The 14,894-nt window shown below is 65.5% G+C and overlaps 1 protein-coding gene across 1 annotated transcript; it reads left to right on the top strand.

Moving 5' to 3' along the window:
- The first annotated feature begins 1,298 nt into the window (after positions 1–1,298).
- Positions 1,299–9,756, top strand: LFNG (LFNG O-fucosylpeptide 3-beta-N-acetylglucosaminyltransferase). The gene is made up of 8 exons (XM_039879003.1): positions 1,299–1,838; positions 6,167–6,215; positions 6,709–6,808; positions 6,917–7,070; positions 7,173–7,258; positions 7,719–7,884; positions 8,292–8,377; positions 8,593–9,756. Exons 1-8 carry the CDS (start codon positions 1,410–1,412, stop codon positions 8,657–8,659), a joined length of 1,137 nt encoding a protein of 378 aa, XP_039734937.1. The 5' UTR covers positions 1,299–1,409; the 3' UTR covers positions 8,660–9,756.
- The last annotated feature ends 5,138 nt before the right edge of the window (positions 9,757–14,894 follow it).

The following is a 14,894-nucleotide window of genomic DNA, read 5'->3' as shown; positions in this document are numbered from 1 at the left end:
CAGACTTTTTCTCAATAAATCTTTATAGAGCACCTACTATGTTCCAGGCCCCGTTCTCTTGCAGTTGTCATTCAGGTGGAGGGAGAGAGACGGTGAAGGGGCGTGTGAGCAACTAAAAATGCCATTGCAGGGAGAGGGGCTCGCGCTGGCAAGATGACTGGCCTGTGGGCAGAGGGAGCTCGGAGGGAACCAGTGTGGCCGTGGCGGTCACGGACCCCCGAGCAGGGGAACGAGGGGCAGCCAAGCGGAGAGCCGCCCCTAACTGCGCTTCCGGAAGATGCTGCGGGCAGGGGGCTTGGACCGACCCGCTAGCCGCTTCCGGGCCCCTCGCCCCCCACCCTCAACCCGGCCTGCAGGCGCGCATTCCTGCCGCCCCTGCTCGTGCGGTGGGCTGGCCCGGCCCGTGGGAAGGGCCTGGGATTGAGGCCGCCGTGTGCCGGGGAGGCGGGGCGGGGGCACAGCTGGGCCACATCTGGCCCGAGCGCAGAGGGACCAAATGGAACAGAAGGCAACCTTTCATCCTGCTCGGGGAGTGGCGACCTTAGTTTCTCCCCGCCACGGGGCGCCTGAAAGATTTCGGGGGACCAACCCCTGATGGTGGGCCGGGACTCGAGGAAATTGGGTCGGGAGCCGGGGTGGGGGTGGGGGGAATTTGGTGCAGGTGCTTTCTCGCTGGAACCTCGCGTCCCTATCTGCGGCTCAAGTGGCTAAGCTCCTCTTCGATATTAACAACGGCCGCCCCGGACCTAGCGCTCAGGTCCACTCGGGCGCCGTCCCGGCTACTTGTCCGGCATCGTCCCATGGGGAGGAGGCCAGGCTTGGGGAGAAGCGCGCAGAGAGGAAATAAGGACATCCCTGGCTGGACTATTGACCCAAGGCCCCTGTCCCAGAATCCCGGTCACCGCGCCGAGGGCGCGCCCCTCCGCGTGCCAGACGCCAGGGAGCAGTCCCCGCCAGCGCCGGCCAGCCTGGGTTTCCCCTTCAGCGCCACCGGGGCAGGCTCTGCCTAAAGCCCCGCGCCCCTCCGCAGCCCGCGGGGGGCGCCCCGGGCGGGGCGGGGCCTGCACGTGAGCAGAGGGGGAGGGGTCTGCGGCGCCCTCAGGGCTGTTCCCAGACCCCCGCCGCGGCCCCACGTGGGCGCTGCGGGGTCTGGGCGGTGAAGCCCGCTCAAGGCCCCGCCCAGGAGCCAGTGAGCGCGTGGCGAGGGCGGGGCCTCGCCGGGGGTCCCGCCCTCGGGGGCGGAGCCAGGGAGGCGAGGCTTAAGAGCGCCGGGCGCTGGCGGTGGACGGCTGGTCGCGCTGCTGGACCCGGGATCGGACTCGGCGCGAGCGTGCGAGGCAGCGCGCACCGGGCAGGGCGCACCGGGCAGCGCGCACGGAGCGGGGCGCACCGGGCAGCGCGCGCCCACAATGCTCAAGCGCTGCGGCCGACGCCTGCTGCTGGCGCTGGCGGGCGCTCTGCTCGCTTGCCTGCTGGTGCTCACCGCCGACCCGCCGCCGCCCCCGGTGCCCGCCGAGCGCGGCCGGCGCGCGCTGCGCAGCCTGGCGGGCCCCGCGGGGGCCGCTCCGGCTCCTGGGCTGGGGGCGGCGGCGGCGCCCGCAGCGCTCGCGCGCGAGGTGCACAGTCTGTCTGAGTACTTCAGCCTGCTGACCCGCGCTCGCAGAGACGCGGGCCCACCGCCGGGGGGCGCCTCCCGTCCTGCCGACGGCCACCTGCGGCCCCAGGCGGAGCCGCTCGCGCCCCACGACGTCTTCATCGCGGTGAAGACCACCAAAAAGTTTCACCGCGCGCGCCTCGACCTGCTGCTGGAGACCTGGATCTCGCGCCACAAGGAGATGGTGAGCCCACGCGTCTGGGCGGGTGGGCGGGGTAGGGGGCTCCGTCTTGTCCAGCTGGTGGCAGTATCTGATAAGCACCAGGCTGCGTCTCTGTCCAGCCATTGGGCATTAGTGCGGGTAGTGACGCCAGTTCACCCCCTTCGAGTCCAGTTTGCCTGGCAGGGCCACTCTCCCTGTGCAGTCATGGAAGCGTCGCATGGGGACCCATCCCCAGCCAACTTCCAGAGCCCTGGACGGCATGTACTGACCTTACGTCAGCCCCAGTGCCTAGTGTCGGTGCCCTGTGATGCTTCTTGCCCCCCAAACACTGGGGCACATTCATAGGGCGTTATTGTTATTGTCCCTAAACCTCCCCAAGGCAGATTCTTGGGGCATCCACCTGGGCTTTGAAGCTTCCCTGAGGAGGAAGACTCTTTCCTTAGAGGTGGAGGGCGGGGGCGGGTTAGGGCCCTGGGCGCAGAGCTGATCCCCTCCCCCATCCCAGCCTTTGCTATGAGATGGCGGGGGACAAACCATTCCTGAAGGCAGTCTGAGCGGGTGGCTGTTGGTGAGCCCTGGGGAGTACATCTCAAAAGGAAGAGAGCCTTGGGTTTGGGGGTCTGTCAGAGACCCCCTCCCAACCCAATGCAGGAGTCTGGAGCCTAGAACCTTCTGCTTAATACACCCTAGTTGGGCATTAACTTCCTAAACACCCCAGTTTGAAAATCTCCCTCCAGGCTGCAGAAGATGGCTGGACGGGGGCCTGCTGGGGGCAGAGCGTGGGCCCTGCCAGGGGCGGGAACATCCCTGGGCCGGGAGAGGCAAGGGATAACTAGGCGTTTGCGGTGAGGGTGAGGGACCCTTGACTGGGGCGCAGGCTCCGAGAAGACCCCACACCTCTTCTTCCCTCAAGGCCTGGGGGCCTCTTGGCCCCACTGAGTTCGGTTTTGGGGCAGGGCCCTGGCGAGGTCATGACGAGGGCCAGGGGGCAGGGTCCCGTCTGCTGTCGGTGTGGGGAGGGGGTCCTGGGAACCCCACGGCCGTGTCCTGGGAACGCGGCGTGCCTTTCCCAGGGGCTCAGCCAGCCAGCGGGAGGGGGCCGTGGGCCGGGTTTTGTCTGGCGGCTGGGCCGTTGGGGTTCCCAGTGCCGGCACGCCGGGCTCTCGGGCAAGGTAACAAAGCCCCTTTCTCCAGCCGAGAAAGGCGTCCGGCCTCTTGTGCGCAGCTACGCGCTCCATGGGAACCGCCGCCGGCTCTGGCCACTCAGGTTGCCTGGAGATGAGGGGCCTGTGGCCCCCCCCACACCCCTGACTGACAGTCCTTCTGGGGCACCATCCCTGAGCCAGGCCCCTCCCCCCACCCCGCCTCCCTGCTGTGTGACCTTCCGCAGTGTTCAGCCCCCTCTGAGCTGTCACCAGCTCTGAGCGCCTCTCTTCGTGGACTTTGGGGGCTTCCTCTAGCAGAAGGGCTGTGGTGGGGGGTCTCAGGTACCAGTCGCAGCCAAACGGGGTGATCTTGGACAAGACCTAGGGCCTCACTGAGCCTCAGTCTCCTCATCTTGGAAATGGGGAAGTATTTCCTGTCCAACAGTGGAAGGGCTGGCTGAGCCTGGAGGCCGAGGGCATGAGCCCAGCGAGCACTCGGAGTCAGGGAGGGGGCCACTCAGCTTTCCTTCTCACCGGCTGACCCCACCCAGGAGAGGCCCTGCCCCCAGCGTCAGCTCATGTGTCCCAGCAAGCAAGAGCCCCCCTTAGGGCATACTGTGGGGAGAGGGGTCCTTGAAACCGCCGCAGCAGAGGGCTCCGCTGTGCCAGCCCTGTGCAGGGTGACTCAGAGCCACTCTGGTGGGGGGAGAATCGAGGAAGTCAGGGCTGCGGTGGGGGAAGCCCAGAGAGACTGCGTGAGCCGAGAGTGGGCGTCTGACCCACGTGGGGGCAGGCGGACTTCCTGGAGGAGGTGCCATCTGAGCTAGACTGAGTCGAAAATGCCCAGAAAGGGCATCGCGGGGACCATGAGCATGAGCACGGGGGATGCACGAGAGACTTCCAGCAATCGGGGTGGCTGTGGGGGCGGGTCATAGGGCCACCCCTCAAGGGCCCTTGGAGTCCAGGATGAGGGGCCGGGCCTTCGGCCCACACGTTCCTCCCCCACCCTCCCAGGAGCGGGCCAGGCTGCTCGGTGGCAGCGGCCACAATGGCTGGCGGATAGCTGGGCATCCTGTGTTTCTTTGAATCGCAGCTCCAGGAACAATGCCGCTTCCTGTGGGTGTCCCCCCCGCCCGCCCTCCGCCAGCCCTGCCGCCCTCTGCTGCCCAGCTCTTCCCCCTTCGGACCCATTGGTGGGGATGCTGCGAGGGACCTGGGGGGGTCTCTGTCCCTGGAAGGCCTGGCCCCCGCTGGGTCGGCACCGCCTCTGCCCCCGGGGAATGGCCATAGGCTGGGGCCTGCCCTGCCTGGCCTCCGCACGTGAGGTGGTAACGGTGCCCGCGTCAGGGCGCTTGCTCTGGGCACAGGTGAGCTTCTGTTACGCCCGTTGTTCAGAGCGGGAAACGACCTGTGAGCAGTGGGTGGGGCGGCGCCTGAGCAGCCTGCCTCCTCCCCTGCTGGTCGCTCTGATGTGGGGAGACAGGAGGCCCGTGCCCTCCCCGCCACAGCCCTGCCCTCCCGAGTCCTCCTCTCGGGCCGGCTCTCCGAACAAAGGTGACTTTAATCTCCGTAGCCTTGGGCCGGGTTTTTAGGGCACCACCAAAGCATGGAGAACAGGCCTCGCTTGATCTCATTAAGAAAGCATTTTTTTTTTTTTTAACGCTGTGGCAGGGCATCTGCACGGGCTGGCCTCGGCCTCCCACGGCATTCCTGGGCTGGGATGCTGGGGAGCGGGCGGGGGGCTGGGTGCGAGTCTGTGCGTGCGGGCTGCCTTGGGGTGTCTGCCAGGCTCTGGAAGGAGGGGTGCATGTGCACAGAGGGTGTAGATGGAGCCTGCCACCCCTTTCGCTCTGGGCCCGTGATTCGGAGCCGTGGCCGCACCTGAGCGTGTGTTCGGGTCTGGGGTCCGGGTGGGCGAGGGGCCGGGGCCGCCCAGGGGAGGCGGGGCACTCCAGGTGGGTCCCCAGGTCCCTGGGTGTACACGGTGTGCCAGCTCGCGCGTGCTGGGTCCTCCCTGGGACCCGTCTGTACACAGAAGGAAACCGAGGCCCAGGCGTGGAGGCGACATGGGGGGCTCCTACGGCCTGTGCTGCGAGCGCACCCCGCCGCGCCCCAGGCCGCGCACTCGACCACGCCTGGGTGTGCCAGGAGGCACGAGGAAGGAACATTCCTCTCGTGTGCCGTGTGCCGACCAGCCCAGGCGGCGCCGGCAGCTCCCGCCCCGCCCCGTTGCCCGCCTCGTCGGGCGATCCTGGCAGGGGTGGCCCGGTGCTGGCACAGGTGGAGCTCGATGTGACTCTGGCCAGGCCCATCCTCAAGCCTAGGTTCCTCCCCCGGCAGCAGGACGGAGCGCCGGGCTGCACAGTGCCTGGGGCACGGATCCGTTTGCTGGGGCGCGTGCGGCGGCCCGCCTCACCCCTAAGGACCGTCGGCGTCTCCGGAGAACAGCGGTGGCTGCTTTGGCTCAGAGGAGGTGACCTGCCCGCTGGCCACACAGCCAGGGGTGTGGGGGCCCCTGGCCTGAAGGCCCAGCCCAATGGATGGCAGCGCCGTGGCCGCACCCCTGCCCTCCGGACCGCGCGCCCAGTCCGGCCCAGTTAACCAGGCCAGCTGTATGGTAATGGGCAGCGAGGCCACTCCTGCTTAACACGGCCGAGTTAAGGCCGGCCCGGCGCCCCCCGACCGCGGCCTGGGACAAAGCTGGCGGACAATGCCTGGTGATTCATCCTCCCTCCGGCCCTTTGTCCTCTGGGGCTTGGCAGCCGCCCAGCAGAGGCCTTTGTCCTCCACTGATTGAGACTTGGCTTCCCAAAGCCGACCTCCAATGCCTGTCCCCCCACCTCTGCCCCCTCCCACGGGCTGTGTCAATAAGGGTGTGTGCCCCGCCAGGTGCGCAGGGCGGGCCTGGAGCCGGTTACCTGGCGGCTGGGCGGGGCTCCCCACCTGGCTCGTGCCTGCACAGCTGCCGGGTGACCTTGGGCCCAGCTGTCGACATGGGGGGTGAGGTCTGCGTAAGCCCCAGCCCTGCTTCCATTCGGGTTGGGCCCTTGGCCCCCTTTGTGCGCGCGGGGCCCCAAGCAGGGTGGGGAGTGGGCATGCCTGAGCAGTGGTTGCTGGAAGCCAGGGTGCCCAGCGCCGGACCCCTGCGATGGCCCAGGGCTGGGACATGGAGCTGCCTGTACAAGGCCACGTTTCTCCTTCCAGACCTTCATTTTCACCGACGGGGAAGACGAGGCACTGGCCAGGCGCACGGGTGAGCCCTGGACTTGGGGAGCGGGTGGGGGGACTCCACTCCCAGGAGGAAATCGTCCCCCATCTTCCCCTCTCCCCCGAGAGGTCGCAGAGGCCACGGGCCTATGAGGGCACTTTACTCAACTGGTTTGCACAGCGCCCCGCCCCACCACTCGGCCCCCTGATTCTCATGCAAATGAGGCCCTTTCAGCTCCCAGGCCCCTTTGAGCAACAGGTGGCCGGTGCTGGGAAAAATCCGCCTGAATGGCTAGGGGCGGGGTGCCCGGCGGGGGCTGGGCTGAGGGGGGCTGCGATCACCAGGCCGTGTCCTGCGCTGGGGAGGGGGCCGAGCGGGAGCCTGCTGCAGGGCACAGCTTGAACCCAAGGCACCTTGGGACACACAGCCACCCGCTCCATCCCTCTCTGTTCTCACGGGCCTGCTGTGTGACTCCAGGCCAGGCTGCCCTCTCTGAGCCAGTGCCGACCGAATTACAGCCCCCTCCCCTCATTCACAGGCAACATGGTCAATACCAACTGCTCAGCTGCCCACAGTCGCCAGGCCTTGTCCTGCAAGATGGCAGTGGAGTATGACCGCTTCATCGAGTCGGGGAGGAAGTGAGTGTCGGCCACGCCCCCACCCCAGGCCCCTAGCCCAGCAGTGCCCACCCCTTGCACAGCGGATCTGGACCCGCTCCAGCCCCTGATGGCCCTGCTCACCCCCAGGTGGTTCTGCCATGTGGACGATGACAACTATGTGAACGTGCGGGCCCTGCTCCGCCTGCTGGCCAGCTACCCACACACCCAGGACGTTTACATCGGCAAGCCCAGCCTGGACAGGCCCATCCAGGCCACAGAGAGGGTCGGCGACAATAAGATAGTGAGTCGTGTGTCCACCCGCGCCCGAGCTGGCGGGGAGGAGGCCGAGGGTGTCCCCGCAGCCTGGGGGGGAGGGGGTCTCACAACACTTCCCCTCCCACAGCGTCCCGTCCACTTCTGGTTTGCCACCGGTGGGGCTGGCTTCTGCATCAGCCGCGGGCTGGCCTTGAAGATGAGCCCGTGGGCCAGGTGAGTCTGCTCGACCGACCAAGTTGCCCAAGTGGGGCCTGGCTCGGTTCACTTTCCCAGCGGTGGGTGTCCCCAGCCTCACATGCACGCGAGGCTGAGTCGCAGTCCCCGGCACTTCCCACCTCCTGCCAGCAGGCACCAGAGGGGGCGAGCACCCAGGCCCAGGCGCCACTGGGCAGGACCCCTTGCTGCGCCCAGGAACCCTCGACTGGCAGAAAATTCCCAGGCTGGTACCGAGGAGGGTGCGGTGTCAGGGCCCGGGGAAGGACGGGGGGTGCTGCCTGCAGCAGAGCCAGCCATTAGGGACGCAGACGTGGTCCACTCCTACTCCACGGGGCGCGTCCCCCTCCTCTCTGAGCTTCTTGGCTGCGTGTGACCTCTGCCTGGTGGGGTCCTGCCCAGTTCCCAGGGGGCCTGGGGCTCCCGCCTCTGCTCATTGGCCGGCTCTTCCCTCCCGCAGTGGGGGCCACTTCCTGAGCACAGCCGAACGGATCCGGCTGCCGGACGACTGCACCATCGGCTACATCGTGGAGGCCCTGCTGGGTGTGCCGCTCATCCGCAGCGGGCTCTTCCACTCCCACCTGGAGAACCTGCAGCAGGTGCCGGCCTCGGAGCTGCACGAGCAGGTGTGCTGGCCCTGGGGCCCAGGACGGGAGGGGCGGGTGGGTGTCGCGGGTTTAAACAGGGAGGTCAGGCGGGGCCTCACTGCTGGCCGCTGGCTGCCATCCAGATGCCGCCTCCCCCGCCGGCATGGACCCCCTCGAGCCCTCTCGTCCCTCCTCCCGTCTTCTGTCCTCGGCCGACTCGCCCGCTCTGCGTCTTTTTCTGCAGCCGGGGCATCCTCTCGACTCGACCCGCCCCGGGCGAGGCCCCGCCCTGGGCCTTACTCCTGGGATGCGCTGCCCGTGCCTCGTCAGCCTTGCTTCGTGGTCTGAGGCGGGGGCTCTTTCCCCGGTCCCAGCCACAGGGCCAGCCTTGGGCAGAGCCGGGGGCACTGGGGCCCCGCCAGCCTCACTCTGCCCTGTCCACACAGGTGACCCTGAGCTACGGCATGTTTGAAAACAAGCGGAATTCCGTCCACGTTAAGGGGCCCTTCTCGGTGGAGGCTGACCCATCCAGGTGAGGAACGAGGCCCCGGTGTGTGGGGGGGGCTCAGCAGCGTCCCCTGGGGGCCTGGTGGAACCGGAGCTGGCCGTCACTAGGCAGCAGGACTCTAAAGAGTGCCCCCAGGACCCCTGCTCAAGGCAAAGCAGGGCGCCCAGTGCTGTGAGTCCGGAGGCGGGTGCTTGTCACTCTCGCCCCCCACGGACCAGCCCTCCACTCTGTCCCCACAGGTTCCGCTCCGTCCACTGCCGCCTGTACCCGGACACGCCCTGGTGTCCTCGCACCGCCACCTTCTAGCAGCCTTGGCTGAGACCCGTCCCTGGGCGCCCCTGGTATCCAAAGGGCCTGGGGACCCTGTAGTGCCACCGTGGCCTTGTCGCCGGAGGCTCCCCAGGGCGTGCCTCCATGTGTGTGTGCCGTGTGCCCACGTGCGTAGCAGACTGCCGGGCAGCTCTGTTCTGCCGAGGGGCAGGCGAGTGCCGCTTGTCTGCCTTTCCATGCTCCACGGGTCGCTGGGCTCCGGAGCCTGTGTCCCCCGGAAGGGTTCGGATGTCACAGGTCACTCTGAGGGCCGTTCCGCGTTATCGCTGTCGAGCCTTTGGCCGTGTGGGACCAGGGTCTGCTCCACAGGGTGTGGTGGGGGGGCCTCCCCCTCTCTGGGCGGCGCCTCTGCACCTGCGACTCTGCCCCACCCCCTGCAGAGCCCCCGGGACAGTCGAGGACCGGGCAGGCGTGGTCCGGCCCCTGCCCGGGTCCCGTGGCCCCATCAAGCCCCCAGTGGCCATGTGGCCGGCTGGGTGGGGGTCTTCTCTTTGTCTCCCCAAGATGGGGAGTCAGAGCTGAGATTTAACCTACTCTCCAAAGTAGAGAGACAGTCGCCCATAGTGGGCGTGTCTGTAAATATTGTGACAGTATTTTTTTACTGTGCTTGTTTTTCAAAAGGGGGTGGGTCAAAGTAGGGTGTTTTTGTCTTCATTTGGGGGGAGCAGGGCAGGGTGTTATTTTATCTCTTCTGTGGATTAGAAAAAGCAGAAGCCGCCCTTGGGATTGTCTTTGCGGCTGAAGCCGGACGTGTCTGACACCCACGTATTTACATGTCCCCTCGTCTGGCCTCTCCCGTGCCCTCCTGCATCGGCCCTGTCTCCCGCCGGCCCAGCATGGCACACCTGGTCCGGGCGTGTGTTGTGTCTTCTGTTTTTCTTTCTGCAAAGACATAGTTAGGAAAGTGAACAATAAGGGAAAAGTTCTCAGGGATTGCAGTGTGGTTGCTATGGTGACGTCCTTTGCTGTGAATAAAGGTGCTCTTTGGGGCTACCCAGGGGTCTGGGTCTTGGCTGGAAGTTGAGCCGGAGCTGCAGGCCCGTCCGAGGTGGCTCCAGGGGGCTGGGAACTCAGCCCTTTGCTCTCGTGTGGGGAGGTGTGTAGAGAAGCCTCACGCGCACTATTGCGAAGGGAACTTGGGATCGAAATGGCTACGTTTAGGTGCCTGGGAGGCACAGCCAGCCCAGGACGTGGCCATACAGCCCTGGACACAGCCATACAGTCAGGTCACTGGATTTAGGTCCCACCAAGGAGGGGCCCTGAGGCTTACAACCTCGGCCTGTGCCGACCAGGCCCGGCAGGGGGAATGGAGATTTGCTGTGGCCTGGCCGGGGCCCTCCTTACCTGGCTTCATCCCTGTCATGTGCCAGCAGAGGCCACATTTCTGTCTTCTTTTGCACATGGGGAAAGTGAGGCTCATAGCGGGCAAGACCCAAGGGCAGGCAGCTGGGGTAGTAAAGAGCTCAAAACTCAGAGGCCGGGCGGGCCTCGGGCCTGCCATGCCCGGTCCTGCCATGCTTGGCCACCCCTCTGCAGGGCTCGGGCCCCGTGCCCGCCTGGACGGGCAGGTGGGGGTCAGGCTGCCCTGTTCCCTTCAGGGAACAGCTCTTCCTGGGGCCCTTCTTCCCCACAGGGAGCCAGGCGGGGAAGTCCCTGGCCGCCCCGTCGGCAGCAGCCTGGGGAGCCCTCACTTCCTCTTCCTCACTCCACTTCTGACCTCCCTGGGGGCCCCGGCCTGCGGGGCGGCGGGGTGGTGGCCCCCCTGTGGACCTGGGACTCCAGGCTCCTCATTCCACGCCTGCACTGTACTCTAAGCCCAGCTTCGACTTATCAGACAGCTAAGTCATCTGGCTTCCTCTTTCTATAAGTGGCCTGAGGCGGCTTCTGAGAATCATCTGCTATTCACTTGACCCAGAAATCCCCACGAAATCACGCAAAGCCAAAGGTTCACATCTTCGTATCCGCTTTAAGAATGCGCATGCAACCGCCCAGGCCATCGAAGGATGCACATCTGAAAAGCCACCGGGTGCCTGAAGGATGTCCCTTCACAGACGCGATGGCGTCATTCTGTCCTAGCAGCGGTGGGGTCGGTAGGGATGCCAGGCTGCATGGGCTGGATGCAGGGTCGGAGGCCCCAGAAGAGAGCTCAGAACTGCAGAGAGGGCGCTGAGCGCTGGCCGGTAACCAGGCCCCAGGGGGCAAATGGCTGCCTGGACTCCCAGCCACACTGAGCCAATCACACTAGAAAAAGCAGCTCGTCCCTAAACCAGAAGACAGGTTGCCCGGGAGAGAAAGATGTCCCAGAAGAAGCCGGAGACACAGGAGTAACCTCAGCATCAAATAAATGCTAATAAACGTGGAGAAAAAGGAAACTCATTTGAAAGTGCCTGCCCCGCACCCCGCCCTGCTGGGGGCAGAATGCCACCCCCCAGTCACACGCTCACACACTCAGCTCCCCCAGGCTGGGGCATGAGGGACCCCCTTCCTCACAGCCCTTGCTGGTGGCCACCCTGGCCTGGGGGCCGCTGGCCAGGGTCTGACGCCCCTTGCCTTGGACAGGCCTGAGTCAGCGGAGTGGGTTCCAGAAGGCCTCGGAGCAGCTGCCCGCTAGGGCGGTATGGGCAGTGACCGGGGCCAGGGAAGGAAGGGGGGCCCCCACCACCACACAGACATCTCTCGGCGCCCACTGTGCGCCATGCCTGGCGGCGGCGGCCGCATCTTGTCATGGTGCAGGGGAAGTGACAGCACCACTGACGAGTGTGGGCAGAGGCCGCGGGCCCCCTTCCTGCCAGGGTGAGTCAGAGGAGCCGGCAGCCTGAGTCAGGCCCAGGGCCCCGCTACTGCCTCTGGCAGCTGGCATCAGCTCCTCCGAGCTGGTGGGGCCCCGGGCAGGTGGAGGCCTCATCAGAGCTGGGGCCATCCTCACTGTCCCAGGGCAGGGCGAGGGCCCTGGGAGGGGACGGCAGAGCTGCGGGGCACCAAGCGGGGCCGGGAGGAGGCCTCGCCCTCAGAGCCTCGACCTCTCCGTCTGAGAAGTGGGGGCAAATGAAACGCAGCGGAGCTGCTGGTGCTCGGGGCCCGGGGGTGTCACAGAGCAGCCCACGGCCTTCCCCTCCCCTAAAGGAGAAGCTGAAGGGGGTTCTCCATCCTCAGAAGGGGAAGCGAGACCGGGAGGGGCCCGGGAACAGCAGCTGCTTTGTTCCTCCCGCCTGGGTCAGGACTGCGAGGAGCACCCCCTCCGGGAGGTGGCACATAGAAGAGGTGACCCGGCCACACCCCGCTCTGGTGGCATTGCCGCCCCAGCCCACATACTGGGCTGGTGGCCGGGTGGAGAGGCTCCGCATCCCCAGCCTGCCCCTGCCTGGCCCCGTCTAACTGCTGGTCAGTCGTGGGCTTTCAAAAAGAGAAGGTAAAACCTCCATGCTGGGGACCGCTGGTGCTGGGCCTCCCGCCCCATCCAGGCTGCCAGGCGGGCAAGGGCCAGGGCTGGGAGGGGCCAGGTGGGGCCCCTCCCTCATCGGTTTAAACAAACCCTTTCAACTGGGCCATCATGGCCGACTTCCTGGAAGAGGTGTCTGAGCTGGAGCAGGAAGACTCTGCAGAGGTGCTGTGGGCGGAGGAGGGTGCTCCAGGTCCCAGCGCAGCCCGGGCAAAGGTGTGGAGGAGGCACCCATCAGATCAGGGGGCCTGCAAGGCTAGGGGTGGGAGGCAGCTCAGGTCTCCAAGCCCCTCGCCCACATGGCCCCACCGGCAGCAGCTGCCAGGGCCTTCCTCGGGTGCGAGGCCAGTCTCGCCCTCTCCGGGCCTGGGCTCAGAAGGGGAGTGGGTGGCTGGGGCCGGCCTCAGCTTTTTGTCAGCCAGACTGGCTGGCCAGCCCCATCTGCCCACCCCAGCCCCATCTGCCCACCCCAGCCCCAGCCTAATGAGTGTTCTTGGAGGTGACCCCTCCCCACACCACACCTGAGCCCAGGGCTCCACACGGAGAAGGCGCTCGGTGCGTTGCTAGGAGGGACCAGGCCTTTGGAGGTGGCCCAGATTATGTCCCCACTCTGAGTGTGGAAGCTCAGAGCTGTAGCTACCCCCTCCAAACGTTCCCTAGTGCCCCCTCCGGCCTCCCGGACCCCTCCCTATACGACCCAGCGCGCCCCAGCACGATGCTCAGGCGCCCACTGGTGGCCACAGCTGGTGGTTTCTCTCTCAGCCTCCGTCCACCCTTCCCAGGACCCTGGCCTGGGTCTAGGGGGCGCAGTCCTCGCCCCGTGTGGCAGGGAGGACAGACCGGCCCTGCAGCCCCGTGCTTGCTCTTAAAAGTTCACATGACGAATCCTAACGTTTTTACCACTGCGTAGCTCACCCCACATGTGCACCATCGAGAACCAGCTTGAGCCACTGACGGCCACTCTGCCACCCTGCCACCGTCCTGTCCCCGAGCTCTGGTGCAAGGCCCTTGGAGGATGGGAGATCAGGGCAGGGCTGATGGCCATAGACGACTGTCGGGGACTCAGCCGCAGTCCCAATGGGCTGGGGGCAGCCTGAGCCTGCAACTCCAGCAGGTTCTCGGGGACCGCAGGGGTCAGCTTTGACCACCGCATTGGAGCAGGAAAGGTGGGCAGTCGGCTGAGATCGAGGACCCAAGGATTTGGCTAGGACGGGCACCTTCTCCGCTGTCCCCACCCCCACTTCCTCTCCAGCCTCTCTATGTCATGAGACCCTCCACCCACCCCGACCCCCTGCCCAAGTGCGCTCATCACCGGGCTAGTGGGGGTCCGCACGCCGTCCATGGTCAGCCCCCTACTGCGGCCTAGGTCCCAGCCCCACTCAGGAGCCTCACCCCACCAATTATCTGTCCCCTCTCTCCCACATCCATTCCTGTCTACGAGGTCATTCTCCTCAGCCTTGCCAGCATGCTGATGCATCCCCACCGCAGACTTGCAGACGCACAGACACGCGGAAAAAGACAGGTAAACACGCACAGACACACAGACATGCAGAAAAAGATGAAGCAATACAGACATAGAAACAAGAAACAGACACACAGATGCCACAGGGAGCTTCATAATTTCACTTGAACCACATGAACCCCTGGAACCATGGGAAACAGACAACACGCCAGACAAGATCCCAGTGCCACATGAGCCACAGACCACTGGAACCACCCCAGACCTGAACCACAGATAACCATAAGGCCAGAGACAGACAGACATATGGACCACTCAAACCATGTTTCTGCCAGGACCTACAAGACACTGAACATGAACAACAACCAGACCACTTTCACTGAACCTGAACTTTCCCATGAGAGACAGACACGCAGACGCAGACACGCGGACACGCAGACACACAGACCTCTGGCCGCCCCCGCCATCTCTGGCGACAGGGTGGCAGCCCCTGCCGCCCGTGGCCTCTCCCACGCTCTCCTGAGTCATCTGTCAGGCTTCATCAGACCCGTCCTTGTCTGAGACACGCTGGTGTCCAGGTCACCAAACCCGCTGGGCACGTCCCGCCCCTTTGGAACCTGGCCTTTCACAGCCTCCAATGTGGTCCCCGTCCTTCCTCGACACCGTCCCCACGGGGCTCCCAGGACACCCGCCGTCCTGGGCTGCGTCCTGCCCCACTGCTCACTCCCTCTCCTCCCAGAGCCCGGACACTGGGGACCTTGGCCCAGCCCTGGGTCCTGCTGTCCCCTCTTCAGCACCCACTCCCCAGGGAACGTCACCAGGCTCTGGCTTCTGACACAGTATCTATGCCAAAGGCTCCCGCTGGCCCTCGCCGCCCAGCGCTCTCCCCGAAACCCAGCCCCATCCACCTGTCCCCTGCCCGCCCCGCTCAGGGTGTCTAGTGGGATCTCAGGCTCCCACGTCCCAAACCTCACAACCCCACAACCGTATAGCACGCGGTCCGCTGGGCCGGGCTGGTATCCCTCACAGAGCCGTCCGTCCCCACACCACTGGCTCCTGGGGCTGCTGCCCACGCGACCTGGTCCCCCCAACACCAGCGGCTCCGTGCACACCGCTGACCTGTCCACGAACTTGGGGGCTGGGGCAAAACAACTCAGGAAAAGAGGCCTGTTTTTTAAAATTTATTTTAAAACATGAAACCCAAGCTGAATAGAAACCACAGAAATTACATTGACAAGATTTCTAGTATTTGTCAAGAAAAATAAAGCCCCCAAAGAAAAATCAACCCCCAAACCCAGTTTGGAAAAAAAAAA

The sequence above is a fragment of the Pteropus medius genome, unplaced genomic scaffold (genome assembly GCF_902729225.1).
Source record: "Pteropus medius unplaced genomic scaffold, Ma_sr-lr_union100, whole genome shotgun sequence".
NCBI lineage: Eukaryota > Metazoa > Chordata > Mammalia > Chiroptera > Pteropodidae > Pteropus > Pteropus medius.
Note: the sequence above shows the minus strand (reverse complement) of the source record. Positions and strands in the feature narration are given on the sequence as shown.